General features: G+C 38.6%; 1 protein-coding gene across 4 annotated transcripts in view; it reads right to left on the bottom strand.

The window, feature by feature from the left end:
- The window catches only part of MPP7 (membrane palmitoylated protein 7), a 268,278-nt gene that overhangs the window by 21,316 nt on the left and 228,672 nt on the right, over positions 1–18,290 (bottom strand). For all 4 annotated transcript variants that reach the window (XR_004026705.1, XM_030798162.1, XM_030798160.1 and 1 more), the window contains one exon: positions 9,856–9,936. Coding sequence is in view for 3 of the 4 variants with exons in the window: in XM_030798162.1 (XP_030654022.1) it covers positions 9,856–9,936 (81 nt within the window). In the remaining variant the exon portion in view is untranslated. The remainder of the gene's footprint in view (positions 1–9,855; positions 9,937–18,290) is intronic.

The following is an 18,290-nucleotide window of genomic DNA, read 5'->3' as shown; positions in this document are numbered from 1 at the left end:
GTGTTATTTAAACTCTTGACGAAAAAAACCTTTTTTTTTTTTGCAAATAATATGCTTATTATCTTTATTGATCTTCATTCATTAAAGCAAATCTATTAACGACTAAGTTGTTAGGTAAACTCTGAAACTGTTTGACTCTCTTCCTCTCATGGGACATAGTGGGTATGCCATCAAAGTTTTGTTTTACCAGCCAAGTGAAGCCAAATACTTCTGTGTGCTACTCATTCCTCCTTTGCAAAGTTATAAATAGCATCATCTTAGAATACTATTGAACTTCTAACCTTTCAGTAATCTTGCCTAATTATTTATTAATGAATTAAAATGGAGCAGAAAATATAGGATTCATTAAAACGACAACAAGAACAAAGCCCAAGGCACTCCAGTGCTGACATGGCAAATGTAAACCCACTACAGGCCATCCTTCCTGCAGATCCCAACTAAAAATTATGGACGCCAAGAAACTACCTGAACACTGTGAAAATAAGTAAAGCAGGTAGACTGTAGAGGGGAGTCAAACTGCATGGGGAGGAGTTTAACTTTATTTTTCTCTTAGCTTTGCCCCAAGGGTGGGAATCCTTCACAGAGCAGCATGGTAGAATCTGCAGCTAAATGCCAGTAGAAGCCCTAACGTTTTGGTGCAAAGAACCCGGGGCGAGGCGGGAGGAGAAAAAGTCCCTGTGGGTTGAAAAGTGTGGAGGAAATCCAGGAGAGAAGAAAGCCAGAGAAGAAAATACTTTAATTCTGTGCATGAGTCAACAATAGTCTAAGAATCCCCTCTGTGCTACATACATGCAGTTCAAACTCAAACCAGCAATGGCAAAGGCCTTATGAACTGAGAGTGGAATGTATAGGTTTCAGCCTAACCCCTGAATAACAGTATCACAAAACATATCTAAGCCAATGAAGAAAAGGCTTAAAGAACTGAGCTGAGATCTGAACCATGCACACAAGTCTTAGACTAATCCTTGCACCCTAACAGACCCAAATCAATCTAACAAAGTTAAGTGAGATAAAAGAAGCTGGCAGCTAAAATAAAAACATCAACATTCTCCAGAATATGGTAACAAGACCTAGTGTTAATACAATATTATATTCACAATGTCCAAAATGCAATCTGAAATTATTCAACATAAAAGAACCAAAAAAAAAAAAAAACGACCAATTTTCAAGGGGCAAGATAACAGATGGCAACCCTGAATGACCTGGAAGTTGGATTAGACAAAGTCTTTCAAGCAGGTACCATAACTATGCTTGAAAAGGTAAGGGAAAATATACTTGAATTGAACAAAAATATAAATTCTTAGCAGAGGAACAGAAACTATAAAGAAAAAGACAAATAGAAATTTTAGAACTGAAAAATAAAAATATCCAATAAAAACAAATCACTAGATGGGCCCAATAACAGAATGACAGAAAAAAAAGCCAGTGAACTTGAAGACAGAGCAATAAAATTATATAATCTAAACAACAACCACAAGATTTTAAAAATATAGATAGAACTCCAGGGACCTATGAGAAAACATATATGTCATAGGAGTACTAGAAGGAGAGGAAAAAAGAGATTGGGGCAGAAAAATATGTTTGAAGAAATAAAGGCCCCAAACTTCTATAATTTGGTGAAATACATAAATTTACCAATTTCAGCAGCTCAGCAAATTCCAAACAGGATACACTCAGAAGGGAAAAATTATGCCTAGACACATTATAATCAAACTATTAAAAGCCAAAGATAAATAAAAAATCTCAAAGCAGCTAGGAAAACACACAGAACACATAAGTGAATAATGATTTAAACTGTCACAGATTTCTTATTATAAATCATAAAAATAAGAAATCAATGAAATAATATCTTTAAAGCACTGAAGGAAAAGACTTAATCAAAATGTGTTTCAAGAATAAAGGCAAAATAAAGACCTCCTCAGATGAATAGAAACTAATAGAATTCACAGCTGACTGTTCTAAAAGAAATATTCAAGGAAGTTTTTTAGGCTAAAGAGAAATGATAAGAAGGAAACTTCTATATTCAGGAATGAGGAAAGAACAAATAATTGTGTAAATGTAAAAGTCTACTTTTTTCCTCTTTTTTATTTCTTTTTTTTATTATTATACTTTAAGTTTTAGGGTACATGTGCACAATGTGCAGGTTTGTTACATATGTATCCATGTGCCATGTTGGTGTGCTGCCCCCATTAACTCGTCATTTAGCATTAGGTATATCTCCTAAGTTCACTAAGATATATATGACTATTTTAAAGAAAAGTTATAATATTATCTGATAGTTTCCAATGTATGCAAATGTAATACATTTGACACCTAAAACAAAAAGATTAGGCTGGGGGAAAGGGTCTTAAATGGCTGCCAGGTTTCTGTATTTTATGTGAAATGACACCAAGTTAAACTGCAAGCAGGTCATGAATGGTTAGATATGCATACTTTAATATTTAGAGCAACCAGTAAAAAACTAATCTAGAGATGCCACCAGAGAGTCAATAGGTAGATTAAAATGGAAACTAAAAAACACTAAAATAATCCAAAAGAAGACAGAAAAAGAAGAAAAAGACAACAAAATACAGAAGAGACAAACGGAAAACAAATAATAAAATAGTAGCTTAAATTCAATCATTTCCATAATTTAGTAAATATACACACACACATACACACACATAAACACACACACACACAACATATATACCAAATGTTGGCTTAACATTAGAAAAAAAGTAGAATTCACAACATTAAGAGAATAATGGCAGACAAAACAATAATCTCAACGTATGCAGAGAAAGCATTTTTTAAAAACTTCAACACCATTCACAACAGTCTCAGCAAACTAGGAGTAACAGGAATGTCCTCAAACTGATAAAGCCAACGTTATATTAATGGTAAAAGATGGAGCTGTCTTCCCCTGAGATCAGGAGCAAGGCAAGTTTGCTAAGTAACAACACGAAAAATAACTTGAAATGGGTCAAGACCTAAATGTAAAACCTAAAACGGTAAAACTTCCAGAAGAAAACAGGAGAATGTCTTTGAAACCTCGAGATAGCAAAGAACTTTTACATAGAACAGAAAAATTATAAAACATAAAAGAAAAAATGATAAATTAGATTTCATCAAAATTAAACACTTTTGCTTTTTAAAAGACACCATTAAAAAAAATGAAAAGGTCAGCCACAGACTGGAAGAAAATATGGGTAACACATTTATCAGATGAAGGACATGTATCCAACAGTATGTAAAGAACTCTCAAAACTCAGTAACGAGACAAACAGTCCACTTTTTAAAACTGGGCCAGGCACGGTGCCTCACACCTGTAATCCCACACTTTGGGAGGCTGAGGCAGGTGGATCACTTGAGGCCAGGAGCTCGAAACCAGCCTGGCCAATATGGTGAAACCCCACCTCTACTATAAATATAAAAATTAGCCAGGCATGGTGGCACACACACCTGTAATCCCAGCTACTCGGGAGGCTGAGGTGGGAGAATCACTTGAACCCAGGAGGTGGAGGTTGGAGTGAGCCAAGATCACACCACTGCACTTCAGCCTGGGCGACACAGCAAGACTCTGTCTCAAAAAAAAAAGTCAAAAGATTTGAAACACAAACTTTACCAAAGAAGATCGGGGGTCCCCAATCCCCAGGCCACACCAGTCTGTGGCCTGTTAGGAACCAGGCCACACAGAAGGTGAGAGGCGGGCAGGCAAAGGAGCATTACCACCTGAGCTCCTCCTCCTGTCAGATCAGCAGCGGCATTAGGAGCACGAACCAAATTGTGGACTGCACGTGTGAGAGACCTAGATTAGGCACTTCTTATGAGAATCTAATGCCTGATGATCTGAGGTGGAACAGTTTCATCCTGATACCATCCCCTCCTGCCCTGTCTGTGGAAAAATTGTCTTCTGTGACTCTGTGAAACTGGTCCCTGATGCCAAAAAGGTTGGGGACTGCTGCATAAAATTACGCTAGTCATTAGTTAATGCAAACTGAAGTATGAGATACCACTACATATTTACTACATTGACAAAAATTTAGAAGACTGACTACACCAAGTGTCGGCAAGGATGTAGAGCACCTGGAACTCACATACACTACTGGAGGTTTATAAGATGGTATAACCACTTTGGACATCAGTTTAGTAGTTTCTCAAAAAATTAAACCATATGGCCTCACCATTCCACTCCTACTTATTTGGCCAAGACAAACAAAAACATATTTGTCAAAAGACTTGTACAAAAACCTTGTAATAACTTTATTTATAATAGCCAAAAATGGGGGTAGAGGAAGAAACCCCTAAATACTCATTAACAGGTGCATGGATAGACAAATTGTAGTATTTCTATACAATGGAATGCTATTCAGCATGCAAAGGGATGAAAAAGAATGAATTATTGATGTAGGAAACAACATGGGTGAATCTTACATTCATTATGCTGAGTGGAAAAAGTCTGGCAAGGAAAAAAGTGGATGCATACTGTATAATCCTATTTAGATAACATACTAAATCATTCCAAATAATCTATTGTGACAGAATGCAGATCAGTGGTTGCCTGGGAACAGGGTGGAAGGCTGAATTACCAAGGGCACAAGGACATTTTTTGAGATGGGAACATTCATTACGTTGACTGCTGATGTTTTCATGTGTGTACACAGATGCTAAAACTGATGTAATTGTACATTTTAAATATGTGCAGTTTATTCCAATTACATCTTGATGTTATAAAAAAGAATCTGAGAAGTGGGGGAAAGGTAATATAGAACAAGAATAGAAAAAGTAATTAATTTATAAAATCCAACTAATTTAAATTATATCCTGAAGTTTAGTTCCCTTTTATTTAGTTAGCAAGAATATTTTAATACAATGCTCAGATCTCTTGAAACAGTTTTTTATACCTGTTCTGCAGGTGGTGCACCAAGAGGTAGTGCTAGTCTTTAAAATGAAATGTCACACTCTTTACTGGAACAGCATGAAGTACTAGTGCACCGTATTCTAAACTGGTACATTGTATTCTATCAGAAAGACTAAAGTTTTACAGCAGAAAAATACCCTACTGAGTGTATATAACACAATTAATATCCAAGAACATGAGATATATTAAAATTAGTATAATGCCCTGCTTTGGAGTTTAGGCTTAATATTTATTCATTACTTAATCAGTTGTGTTGTTGCTATTTGCTAGTGTTCCTTCAGGAAATAGTAAGCCTAAGTAAAAAGTATTGTTGAAAATCAAAATTGAGAATTTTCTGTGCACTGATTTCTTTCTTACGGACAGAGAAGAGATTGTCTTTATTCAATTATGACGGCAGGACACTTTGGTTGAAAATCTGCAACACATGGTTGAAAGATCACTTCCCTGACACACGGCATCCCACATCAGGGTTAAAATATTTTTAGAACCCCATCGAGGGGTAATTGAACAAGACATTTATGACATTGCCACATGCATTTAAAAGGTAATGTGTCTACAACCAAATTGTTTGCTTATCATAATCAACCTGAATTACCTAGGTCTGATGTTATTTTACTGACAAAGAATGTCACTGCCTAATTGTAATGAGTTCCACAGGAACCTCATGAACTAATTCACAACAAGGAATACTGAATAAGAGATCTGAAATTCTTATGAGAAGGAGATTCCAAGGGAAAGATGTGCATATTAACCACAAGGCAGGCACGACTCCATCACAGCTCACTGAAAACTCACTGTGTACACCAGTTAAGGCAAAATAGAAAACAAAATAGGAGCCCTCTTCCCACTTCCCCAAAATATCCCAAAATAGCTGTCCTGGGGAGATAGGAAAAAAAATTTAAACTGGTACCCTAGTTATAACACCTGTTTTTTTTTTTTTTTTTAAGAAAATTCAAGTGAAGTATCCTATGGACAAAGAAGTTGTCTAGAACATGGATGCTTTAAAACCTACAAAAACACAAAAACTGCAATATACATCTTTCTGAGAACCACAGAAAGTGATTAATAGATGTGGTTGACTAAGAATGCCCAAATTCTAGACTACACAGATTTTGGAATCCATCAAGTATTTGATGTCTACTGTAATATTTTTTGTTACCTATTTTATTTTAATTTAACGCACAAGAGACCCTTTGGACTGGTTGTATTAATAGTCATTCAGATTTACTGATGATAACCTATATAGCCTTAAAACAATGTTGATGTTGCTTTTCAAGGAGGAAATTTCCCACAGGCTGGGCATGGTGGCTCACACCTGTAATCTCAGCACTTTGGGAGGCTGAGGCAGGAGGATCACCTGAGGCCAGGAGTTTGAAATTAGCCTGGGCAGTGTAGTGAGACTCCACCTCTACAATCAATCAATCAATAAGAAACTTCCCACAGAGGAGCAAAAGGAAGAAAACAAAGGTTTCAGCCACCACTTTCTTGAAAAGCAACTTTGAATGTTTAATATTATTACATGGATAATTTTTAAACATTTCATATAGCTCATTCAGCCATTTTAGCTCGAGTACCTGATTTGGCATCCATTTAAATAATTTTTAAAAATTAAGGTAATTACAAATTTGCAAGTAGTTACAAAAATAGTACAGACAGGTCCCATGTAAAATCACCCAACTTCCTCTTGAAATATTTACATAACTATAGCATTTTAGGAAAACCAGAAAATCAGCAAACTACAGTTAATAAACTATTATTTCTTTTTAACATTTAAAAGCCTGAGTATGATACAATAACTCTTATATACACATAAAAGTGTATATATCTTCCTTCCTTTTCACAGGTTTAACACCCCTATGTAGTCAGCACTCTAACAAGAAGCAGAAAATTGCTAGCACTCCAGAATCACCTCTTGGGTTCCTGTTCTAACCCAACTCCTTGAGATTTCTAACAGCACACATGAATGTTGCCTTTATTGCAATTATAAAAATGAAATCATACTGTCTCATTCTTTCTCTTGTATCTGCCTCCTTTTGTTCAACACATTTGCAGGATTCATTCTTTTTGTTGCATGTAGTTGCAGATTGTTCATTCTCACTGTATTACAGTGTTCCATTGTATGCATGTACTATACTTCTCCATTCTACCTATTCATTCAAGTGATAAGCATTTGGGTAGTTTCCAGTTCTGAGCATTTATGAATAATGGCTAAGAATATCTCAGTACGTGTCTTTTGGTGAATGTACGTATGCATTTCCATTGGGTGTGCAGTAGGAGCGGAATTACTGGGTCAAGGGTATGTGTTTGCTCAGCTTTAGTGGATACTGCTACTTAGTTTTCCAAAATGACTGTGTTAATTTACATTCCCACCAGCAATGTGCAGGAGTTCCTTTGCTCCATAACTTTTTCTGGTGGATATGTAATACATGCTTTCAAAAAGAGAATTATGGAAATAAACATCAAACAATACAGGTGGTATAAGCAAAGCAATCATTTTTCTCCAATAGACTCTGCCCAAAGTATTTTACAAAGCAAAACTATCTGAAATTCTAAAATTACTCTTAAAATATATTCTTCTTTAATGAATTAAATCACCCTGGTTGGATGCAGTATTTTCCAAACATGCTATAAATACAGATACTTGGGCATATCTTTTTATAGAACTCCATGAGATTCTTATCATCAGGCAAGCCGGTGAAACATTACTATATGAAGATCTTTTGACATTGACATCTGTCTAAATCAGAGTGAAAAATAACTACTTTGGGGATTTCCCTGGAGAGTCCCAGTCCCACAACCTTTCTGTAGTATTGTCAACTTCTATTACAACTTCTGAGGCAAACATTTAAACAGCTGGGCAAATTGAGGCTAAAGTGTGTTTGTTGCCCTAGGTCCTTCGGTAATATCACATCTCTCATAGGGAGTTACATGGGATAGATTGGCTTATGGATATTTCTCATCTTCAAAGGAAGTCAGTTTTGACTACTTACTGGAATACAACAAAGATAGTCTGCAGTTTTAAAGGATTGCTAGTGTTAATATAGGAGGAAGAACATGAGAACTGGTATGAAAAAAACCTGGTTTTGAATCCAAGTGCACCCATCATCTATGGAACTCAAGTCAACATATCCTCTCTATCCCTATCTCCTTCTCTGTGAAATAGAGATAATATCAACCATCTTATACTTGACTGGGAAGACTAAAAAAATTAAGACAAACAAAGGAGATGAATACACAGTAGGAAGTTTAAAAATTTTTTTTTCTTTGTAATCTGTTTTTGCATCTTCTAGGTCTCTTCTATAACTGCTCCCCTGTAAGCTTAAAAATTATTTTGTAAAATTTTCTAACAACTTATATGTTGTAATTCAGCTTTTGTAAGAGATATGAATAATTACAGGCAAAAAACTGTCTAGCTCCACATTTTCATTAACTTTCATCTCTGTTGGTAGAAGCAGCAGTCCTATAACTTACGACTGAAAATGACTACAAACAATAATTTGGAAAAATGTAGTAAAAAGAAGGAACTTGAGGTCACAGAAAACTGTAATTTTAAAATAAAGTTGAACTCTTCCAAAACTAGAGAACATCACTAAGGGCAATATACAAGTAAATTTTTTAAAACGGTACTAAAACCGCTTGAAAAAGCCAACATTTCAATTTAGCCTTTTAGACAGCTTTCTAATATCAACATATTAAGTAGTCAAATGGCCTTTATTCTGCAGATCAAAATGTTTCAAGCATCACATTTTATTTGTAAGAATGCCTATGAAAACTACTTTTATAAAAATAAATCTAATTCTGCGTACTGAAAAGAAGCTTACCATATTTAAACTATATAGCCACGAAAAGCCCATTTAACACCATCTGCCAATTACTACATATAAAAAGCAATTAAGAAAAGTTTATAATATAATAAGTCTCCTTCAGCTCTCTGTGATTTGATTCTTCTAATCTTAAAGCTGGTGAAAAACTCTGGAAAACATTAGCACTTATTTTAGGAAACAGAATTGTTAGACTTTTATTTAGAAGAAAATTTGTAAGTAATAATTTGATGTCATATGTGTACTAAAATCCACCATAAAAACCTAAGAGTAGGGAAGCTGTGATTAACAAATATTCTGCCAAAAATCTGTGTAATTTAGGGCAAATCCTTTAACCACTTTTGCCTTGGTTTCCTCCTCTGTAACATGGGGACAATGTCACTATATACTTCTTGGGGCAGCTGGGAGGTCTAGATGAGTGAGTGCTCAGAACAGTGCTTAATACCATACGTGCTTGGTAAGTATTAAGCAATCATTATTAATGAGTACAAAAAGAAAATAGTTACAAAGAATGAAGAAGACCTATTTGATAGCACAACAGGGTCACTATAGTCAACAACAACTTAATTGTATATTTTAAAATCACGAATGTAACTGGATTGTTTGTAACTTAAAGGATAAATGCTTGAGGGAATGGATACCGCATTCTCCATGATGTGCTTATTTCAGCATTCCATGCCTGTATCAAAACATCTTGGCCAGGTGCGGTGGTTCACACCTGTAATCCCAGCACTTTCGGAGGCAGAGGCAGGTGGATCACGAGGTCAAGAGATCAAGACCATCCTGGCCAACATAGTGAAACCCTGTCTCTACTAAAAGTACAAAAAATAAGCTGAGTGTGGTGGCACGTGCCTCCTGTACTCCCAGCTACTCGGGAGGCTGTGGCAGAATCGCTTGAACCCAAGAGGCAGAGGTTGCAGCGAGCTGAGATTGCGCCACTGCACTCCAGCCTGGCAACAGAGTGAGACTCTGCCTCAAAAAAAAAAAAAAAATGTACCCCATAAATATATACACCTACCATGTACCCAAAAAATTTTTAAAAACAAGTTAAAAATTTTTTTAAGTAATTTTTTAAAAATTTAAAATTATTGTAAGTGTAGTCATAGGAACACTGAATAGCACAGAACTCACGGGGCACTGTCACGCCATAGTGCTGGGTGTCACTGATCAGCAGCTTTCGTTTCAGTTCATTCAGCCCTACTCCCACAGGACCTGAAAAACAGGGTAACAGAAATTCACTATCGGACAAAACACCACATAAACATTTCTGTAACTGACATGAGTCTCTAAGACAGACTGAAAACATGGATCCAGCTTTGCATCCTAAGTAAAGAGATTATTTTCCGTTAACTTGAACTTAAGAAAATGCTAGATTTCTTTTGTTGCTTTTTTACTTTTTCAATTGAAATCCTCACCTTTTCCTCAAAAAGGATAGAAAGATTTATGTTTAAACGAAATATATTCTAGAGTATTTAGGCTGGGTGCGGTGGCTCATGCCTGTAATCCCAGCACTTTGGGAGGCCGAGGTGGGCAGATCACGAGGTCAGGAGATCGAGACGGTTCTGGCTAACACGGTGAAACCCCGTCTCTACTAAAAATACAAAAAAAATTAGCTGGGCTTGGTGGCGGGCGCCTGTAGTCCGAGCTACTTGGGAGGCTGAGGCAGGAGAATGGCGTGAACCCAGGAGGTGGAGCTTGCAGTGAGTCGAGATCGCGCCACTGCACTCCAGCCTGGGCAACAGAGCGAGACTCCTTCCCCCAAAAAAAAAAAAAAGAGTAAGTATTACCAAATAATAAACTACCCACAAGAGCCTAAAAACATGTCTACCTAAGAAAATTCAACTGCATAATGCAGATAGTGATAATGTCAATTTTAAATGTTTTTAAGTGTTAATAAAACAAAACCTTTCACCCTGACTTCATTTGGGATGCAAATTCAGTTACGCATTTTACATCTGCTAAACAATCAGCACATTTACATGTGCTGAGACCATTTCCTGCACTATAGACTTCCTTAAGCATTTGAAAACTTGCATAGACCTTACACACTTTACTCAATCAATGTATACACACTGGACACCTATAAGGAGCAAGACATACAGTAGATTCTGTGGACAACAAAAGATGATAAATGGACTCTGATCTTAAAGAAAGTCACTGGTTAATTACGAGTCTGGGGCCAGAAAAACAAAAAACAAAGAGCAGTTTCAAATATGAGTCTGAAATCAAAAGTTAGACAGGCATAAGTCCCCCCTTTCCAGCATTGCTTTCCAACTAAAAGCTTCTCACAATGCTGTCATCAGGGTCCATTTAAGGATGGTGTGGTTCAGTGGGTGACACAAGCTACAGGACCACATTGCCCTCAGGTAGAGTCCCGTCTCTTCCCATCTGCTATGCCCTCACCTGGTGATACTGGAAGGGAAAGCCAGGGGCATAATTAGATTTCATTTTAATTCTACAAGTATGCCTGTTCCCTCTCCTCCTTGGGCGGAATGAATGAGAACTGAGAACGCGTGCACAGTGTCCAGGTACTTGACTGTTCACTGCCTTGCCTGTGTCTTCTTCCACCTTGAGGAGGTCACAGGTGGCTTTGAAAGAATAAGGTTTTACACCATACAACGGAGAACATGCAGGTGTAAAGAGAAGTAGGGTGGGTATCCCAGGTGGAGGGAAAAGGATGAGCAAAGATGAAGAGGGGGAAGTTGGGGACTGTGCTGTTCTTGCTCTAATGCCATTTCTAGGTCCCTGACCCTTGTATAAAAACACCTGTCCCCAGGTGGTCATTCACTACCACCTTCAACCTTTCTCCACACTGCTGTCCAGTATCAATTCTCTGGCAAGTTTCCCTTTTCTGTAAGACAGCAACTCTCAATTCTCCCTCTTATAATAAATATGCCATAATACCGCATTTATATCCTGAAATGGAATTAATTGCTAATATAACTAACTTATCGACATAATTCTCCCTTCCAAATTAATACATTGACCTAACTAAAAATAATATATGAAAGGAGAAAAAATAATTTATAATAAAGCAATATGTATTTCAATATGTAAATGCTTGGCATGACTAGAGCAGAAAACCTAACCAAGTCAGATGTTTGCACCTACTTATAATAAATAAGTTTGGATTTGAAAGATCAGGAGCTACTCTGCACAAGAAAGAACAGGAAAACAAAAGCCCAGTGGTACCTGTAAATCCAGGAATAAGAACTAGCATTTGGATAGAAACCACAGATGAGACTTCCTTGAATATGATAAGGAAAGAGGGAAACACCTAAGGATAGCATGTCAAGGCTATCGAAGTGAAGAAAACAATACAAATGACTTGGGCTTACCCAAGAGTAGTATATGGGGCCTGGTGCGGTGGCTCACACATATAATCCCAACACTCTGGGAGGCCGAGATAGGCAGATCATTTGAGGTCGGGAGTTTGAGACCAACCTGGCCAACATGGTGAAACCTTGTCTCTACTAAAAATACAAAAATTAGCCAGTCGTGGTGGCAGGCACCTGCAGTCCCAGCTACTTGGGAGGCTGAGGCAGGAGAATTACTTGAACCAGGGAGGCGGAGGTTGCAGTAAGCCAAGACTGCACCACTGCACTCCAGCTTGGGTGACAGAGTGAGACTCTGTCTCAAAAATAAAATAAATTAAAGAATAGTATGTGAGATGAGACAGTGCTTCAGTGTGCCAGACAGTTTGCTTTTCTAGAAACCCCACCATATGCTGCATCATCTACTCAGTCCTTGAATGTCTAGCATGGCATGTTGAAGTCATGTGGGATGCAGTCAGATCTTTGTTCTATAGAAGGGTCAAGTCTACATCCCTCTACCCATCAGCCATTTTGACATCAAAAAAAGTTCCCTAACAATGTCCATAATGCACCCCAGTGGGCAGTCCTGCCCCTGTGGAAACCACTCTCTATAACTTTAGCACCTGACCCTTGTCATTCCCTGCACCCCAAATCCTGCCATCATCTTGGGTGACATCAATATCCATGTAGAAATCGCTTCCAAATGCAGCCTTGGACTTCCTGATCTCTGGTGACCTCCCTCTCCACTTCAACCATGACATGGCACGCCTGGTCTTTGCCATCACTAGGAGCTGATTCACTACGAAAATACTAAATTCCCAGTATGGCATCATTTTCTGATCTTCTTGGATCACTCATTCAGTTATTCTTCCCACACCTATGGTCATATAAGGACCTCTAGTGCCTTTATTTCTCTTTCTCTGTAATCTCATAGCCTTTCACTTCTACGATTTTGTTAATGTCTTCATCTCTCTTACACTTGTCCTTTATCGCACTTGCCAATGAAACCTCCCATCTAAGACCAACACAGTGGCCTCTCTCCATACCCACTGCTGAGCTACTGAGTGCAGAAAACCCATGCAGCCCCTGGACAGCAATAACATCATGCATTCCTGGTCTCCATGCATAAACCAGGACCTTCAAGTGCTCCAGCAACCATTTTGTGTTTTCCTTATCAGCTGGATTTCTTTTTATTATTATTATTATTATACTTTAAGTTTTAGGGTACATGTGCACAACGTGCAGGTTTGTTACATATGTATACATGTGCCATGACCCAGCCATCCCATTACTGGGTATATACCCAAAGGATTATAAATCATGCTGCTATAAAGACACATGCACACGTATGTTTATTGCGGCACTATTCACAATAGCAAAGACTTGGAACCAACCCAAATGTCCAACAATGAGAGACTGGATTAAGAAAATGTGGTACATATACACCATGGAATACTATGCAGCCATAAAAAATGATGAGTTCATGTCCTTTGTAGGGACATGGATGAAGCTGGAAACCATCATTCTCAGCAAACTATCAGCTGGATTTCTTAGATCCCCATGATGGCAATTTCAATTTTCTCCAGGCTCCTCTCTACCCATACCTGGGAGCCTCCTGGTCACTTCTCTCTTGTATATCCCTAGAATCAACCACCAAAGGCTGCCAATTTCACCTCCTAAACATTCTTCAGATCTATCAGATCTATGCTGCCCCATTGCCACTGCTGCCACAATACCTCTCTTTTGCCTCCTGTCCTGAAACAGCCTTTTATCTGCCTTACATCTGCTGCCCTTCCATATTACCTAGCATCACCTGGCAGCCAGAGAGGTCTTTTCAGGAGTAATTCTGGTCCTGTTGCATCCGTGCTTGACATTCTTGGATATGTAGTTTCCAGTGGGTCTTCCAAAAAAGATTAAAATCTTTACATGGAGCTGAGGGAAGTGCCTCATACCTGTAATCCCAGTGCTTTGGGAAGCCAAGGTGGGTGGATCACTTGAGGCCAGGAGTTTGAGACCAGCTGGCCAACATTGCAAACCTTGTCTCTACTAAAAATACAAAAATTAGCCAGGTATGGTGGTGCACACCTGTAATCCCAGCTACTCAAGAGCCTGAGGCACAAGAATCGCTTGAACCCAGGAAGCAGAAGTTCTAGTGAGCCATGATCACGCCATTGTACTCCAGCCTGGGAAGCAGAGTGAGACTGTCTCAAAAATAATGCCCACAATGCCCATCCTAGAGCAGCCTTTATCCTTCCTTCCAGCCATATACTATCACAACTTCTCTTAGAGATCTCTCTCCCTGAATCTTCACTTCTCTTGCTTCTAGCTCCTTTCTATCAGCACTTAAAACTGATAAAGGCTCTCTTACCTTAATACAACAAGAACAACAATAAAAGCTCCACATTTCCCTTAACTCTAAATTCTTCTCCAGCCCTTAATTTAACAGCCCTTCACACCTCCACTTCCATGGGCCATGGTGTCTTCCACTCTTTTGCTAATATCTTCAACTCTCTTACACACTGTCCTTTTATCACACATTAGTCTGTTCTCACACTGCTATAAAGAATACCTGAGACTGGGTTATTTATAAGGAAAAGAGGTTTAATTGGCCCACAGTTTCACAGGCTGCATGTGAAACATGATTCTGTCCTCTGCTTGGCTTCTGAGGAGACCTTAGGAAACTTACAGTCATGGCGGAAGGTGAAGGGGGAGTAAGGTGTCTCAAATGGGAGCAGGAGGAAGGAGAAGAGGGGAGTGCTACACACATTTAAACAACCAGATCTTGTGAGAACTCACTATCACGACACAGTACCAAGGGGAAAATCCACCCCCATGATCTAATCGCTTCCCACCGGGCCACACCTCCAACAGTGGGGATTACATTTCAACATGAAATTTGGGTGGGGACACAGATCCAAACCCTATCACGTGCCAAGGAAACATCCCATCTAAGATCAATACATTGGCCCCTCTCCATACCCACACCTGAACCAGAGTGCAGAAAACCCACACAGTAGTTCACTCTTCTCTCCACCATCCTGGTTTACGGCCCCAAAACTTCTCACCAGCACCTCCCACTTGTCTTATCCTGTGTCCACAGTCAAATGTAAATTCTTTTACAGGTTTATATAGATTGCATGATGCAAGTTACTATGATCTCTCATCTTAATTCTTGCCACTCCTTCCTTGCACTGTACGCTGTAGCTCCATGAAATTTCTCCTGCTTCCTGAAACATGGCCACTTCTCCTTGTGTGTTGGGTCTTCATCACATGCTACTTGCTCTTCTATGCACAATCCTGTCTTCTCACCTGACTAATTCTCGCTTGTTGTTTAAGATTCAGCTCAGATGCACCTTAAGGAAATATTCTCTGACACTCTACATTTGGGTTAGGTTCCCGAGTTCATGTGTTTCCTGTACTCCCACTTCCAAGGAATTATCACACTACATTGTACTTGCCTGCTTCCTTGTCTTGATTGTCTAACAGACCATGAGTTCTCTGAAAGCAGGAATGCCTTCTGCCTTGTTCAACAACGGCTTCCCTAGTTGGCAAATTGAAGGCCCTAGTTAGATTATTTAAATTATACTCAATAATGATGCTATTATGCAGGTGAAACTTTGTTGAATGAACCAAAGGAGTGTGAGAGAAAGTTAAAAAGTATTTGCCCCTAGAACGTGTGGATATGATGATTAGATAATATGCTCAAGTTCACCAATAGAAGTGGCTGGAACTCACATTTGAACTTGGCTCTTTATCTTAAGATAAAAGGGGAAGTGATGGATTACTCTAGGTACAGTGAGTTTACAGAAAGAAAATCTTGCTCCCAAAACTCAGACAAGAGCTGCCACGTAACAGAGAGGACAGGGCTGGGGTTCCATTGTGAATGTATTCACATCGAGGTAAAACCTGAGAATGCATTGACAGATGAGACTTCTGAGGGAAAGGGCGAAAGACATAAGTGCTTATTGGTTGTCTATAATATGCCAGGCACCATGTAGGGGCTTACATATTTACCTACTTTAAAGGTTCAAAAAGTATTGAGAGTAAGTTCTAAAACTCACTTTTTCAAATAAATAGAGAAAACACAAGGAAAACAAGTGGTATTGCAATGAAGGTACCTTCTAAGTACAAATAACACAAACCCAATTATATATGCTCACACACACGCACACACACAAGCAAACACAGCAAAACACTATTATAAAATGCAAATAGACACCAGGCCCGGTGGCTCATGCCTGTAATCCCAGTACTTTGGGAGGCCAAGACAGGCGGATCACCTGAGGTCAGCAGTTCAAGACTAGCCTGGTCAACATGGTATAACCCCATCTCTACTAAAAATACAAAAATTAGCTGGGCATGGTGGCACATGCCTGTAATCCCAGCTATTTGAGAGGCTGAGGCAGGAGAACTGCTTGAACCCGGGAGGCAGAGGTTACACTGAGCTGAGATGGCGCCATTGTGATCTAGCCTGGGTGACAGAGTAAGACTCCGTCTGAAAAAAAAAAAAAATTGCAAATAGTGTCCCAGGCTGCCTTGCCCCTCAAGACAACTAGAACTACAGGAAGGGATGTAAATTCACCATTTCCTTAGAAGGTCTCAGCTCTGGAGTAATTGCTAGGGTGTGAGATACTTTGCCAAGTGAGAGTCTAGCATTTCCTTTCTTATTCTTAAAAATCTTTCCTAACTACAAAAAAAAAAAAAAAATTAACTCTCTAGGGAAAAAAAACTAGGTATATTTGAATTAGTGGGAAAAAAATATGCCACCTCCAATGTGATATCCTTAAATTTTGACTATATTCGAATTTGGGCCTAGGTGATATGATAACTTTACAATCTAACCCTTACAAGCAAGCTCACTTCACCCCACACTTGTGGAGTATACACCCATGTAGGGTGCCAAGAACATTCACAGGCAAATGACTTTATTTGGAAAATTTTCCCTAAATTAGGTTATTCTAGGTCATCATCTTCAAAGGCAGAAGTATCCTCCCAAGAAAGGTTAAAAATAGAGACATAATTTCAATCATTCTTACTGCAAAATTGTCCAGTGGGCCTACAAACAGCATTTTCCCAGTCAGGCCCCTGGATCAATTCTGCCATCCCCACTGGAGAGTTCTAGAGTCTCCCCTTGACTTTAAAAGACCACAGCTCAGATGCACAATCCTGTCCTGTATCCTCTTTCTAGGGTTAGGCCTAAGTTAACAACATTTTTAGTTGCCTGGTTTGTATTTGGAATATAAAATCTATTTACATTCCAAGCAATCTAGGGATGCACACTGAGTTAGGTTTATTCATATGCCTCTGCAATAGGATAGCTTCATTTACCCCTTCGATAAAGAAATTTTTATCACAATTGGTGAAATATACTTACACGGGCATATATAAGTAGATCGCTCCATAGTTCGTTTTCAACTGAGCTTGCTAATGATAAAGTGAAGAAGAGAATAGAATCTAAACAGCCCATCTTTAAATCACAGACAATAGGCTGTGGCATAATTATGATGATGACATAGTGAGTTCTTTTTACATGACAGTCATGTGTGACATGGTTCACATACACTGTTACTTATCCTCAAAACATCCCTGCAAGAAAGGTATCATTATCCTCATTTTACAGATGAGAACACTGAGACAATGAAAGGTGAGGTAATTTCCCAAAGGTCACACATCTGGCATGTGGCTTAGCTGGTGCTCAAAAGCCTGTCTGTCTAACTCAAAAGTCTGCATTCTTTCCACTCTACCTATGATCTTTTGAAAAGAACATGCCGATAAAACATGAACTCGGGTAGCTGTTGCTCTGCTGTCTGTTTATGGCTGTGAATTGGAACTTCACAGACTCTCTCATCCCCAGTCCACGCAATCCATACTTCGTGATGAGTAATTATGCTCCTGGAATAGGCAGAGATGCAGGCTACAAAAAGTGGCAGAAGTCAAATCTGGTGATCTCAAAGCTCACTCTGTGCAGAATCTCTGAGAAGTCTAATATAAACTGAATGAGCATGATGTGCAGACCAGGCCTGGGCCACAGACACTGGGCATGTGTGTTAGGATTCTCAATTCAGGACTGAGGAAAATCAAACACAAAGATGATATATGTAAGTAAAAGCCAAAAAGGCACATCAAAAATGATTTTGGAGCTTATTAATCTGGAATTCAGGCAGTGAACTAAAATTGGTGTGTCTCTTAGCTTTGAAAAGAAAAGAATGTTTATAGCCAAACCAGAAATGTAAGTATTTATCTGCTTCATCT

Source organism: Nomascus leucogenys, chromosome 18 (assembly GCF_006542625.1).
Source record: "Nomascus leucogenys isolate Asia chromosome 18, Asia_NLE_v1, whole genome shotgun sequence".
Classification (NCBI taxonomy): Eukaryota; Metazoa; Chordata; class Mammalia; order Primates; family Hylobatidae; genus Nomascus; species Nomascus leucogenys.
This window is presented reverse-complemented; position numbering and strand designations above follow the sequence as displayed.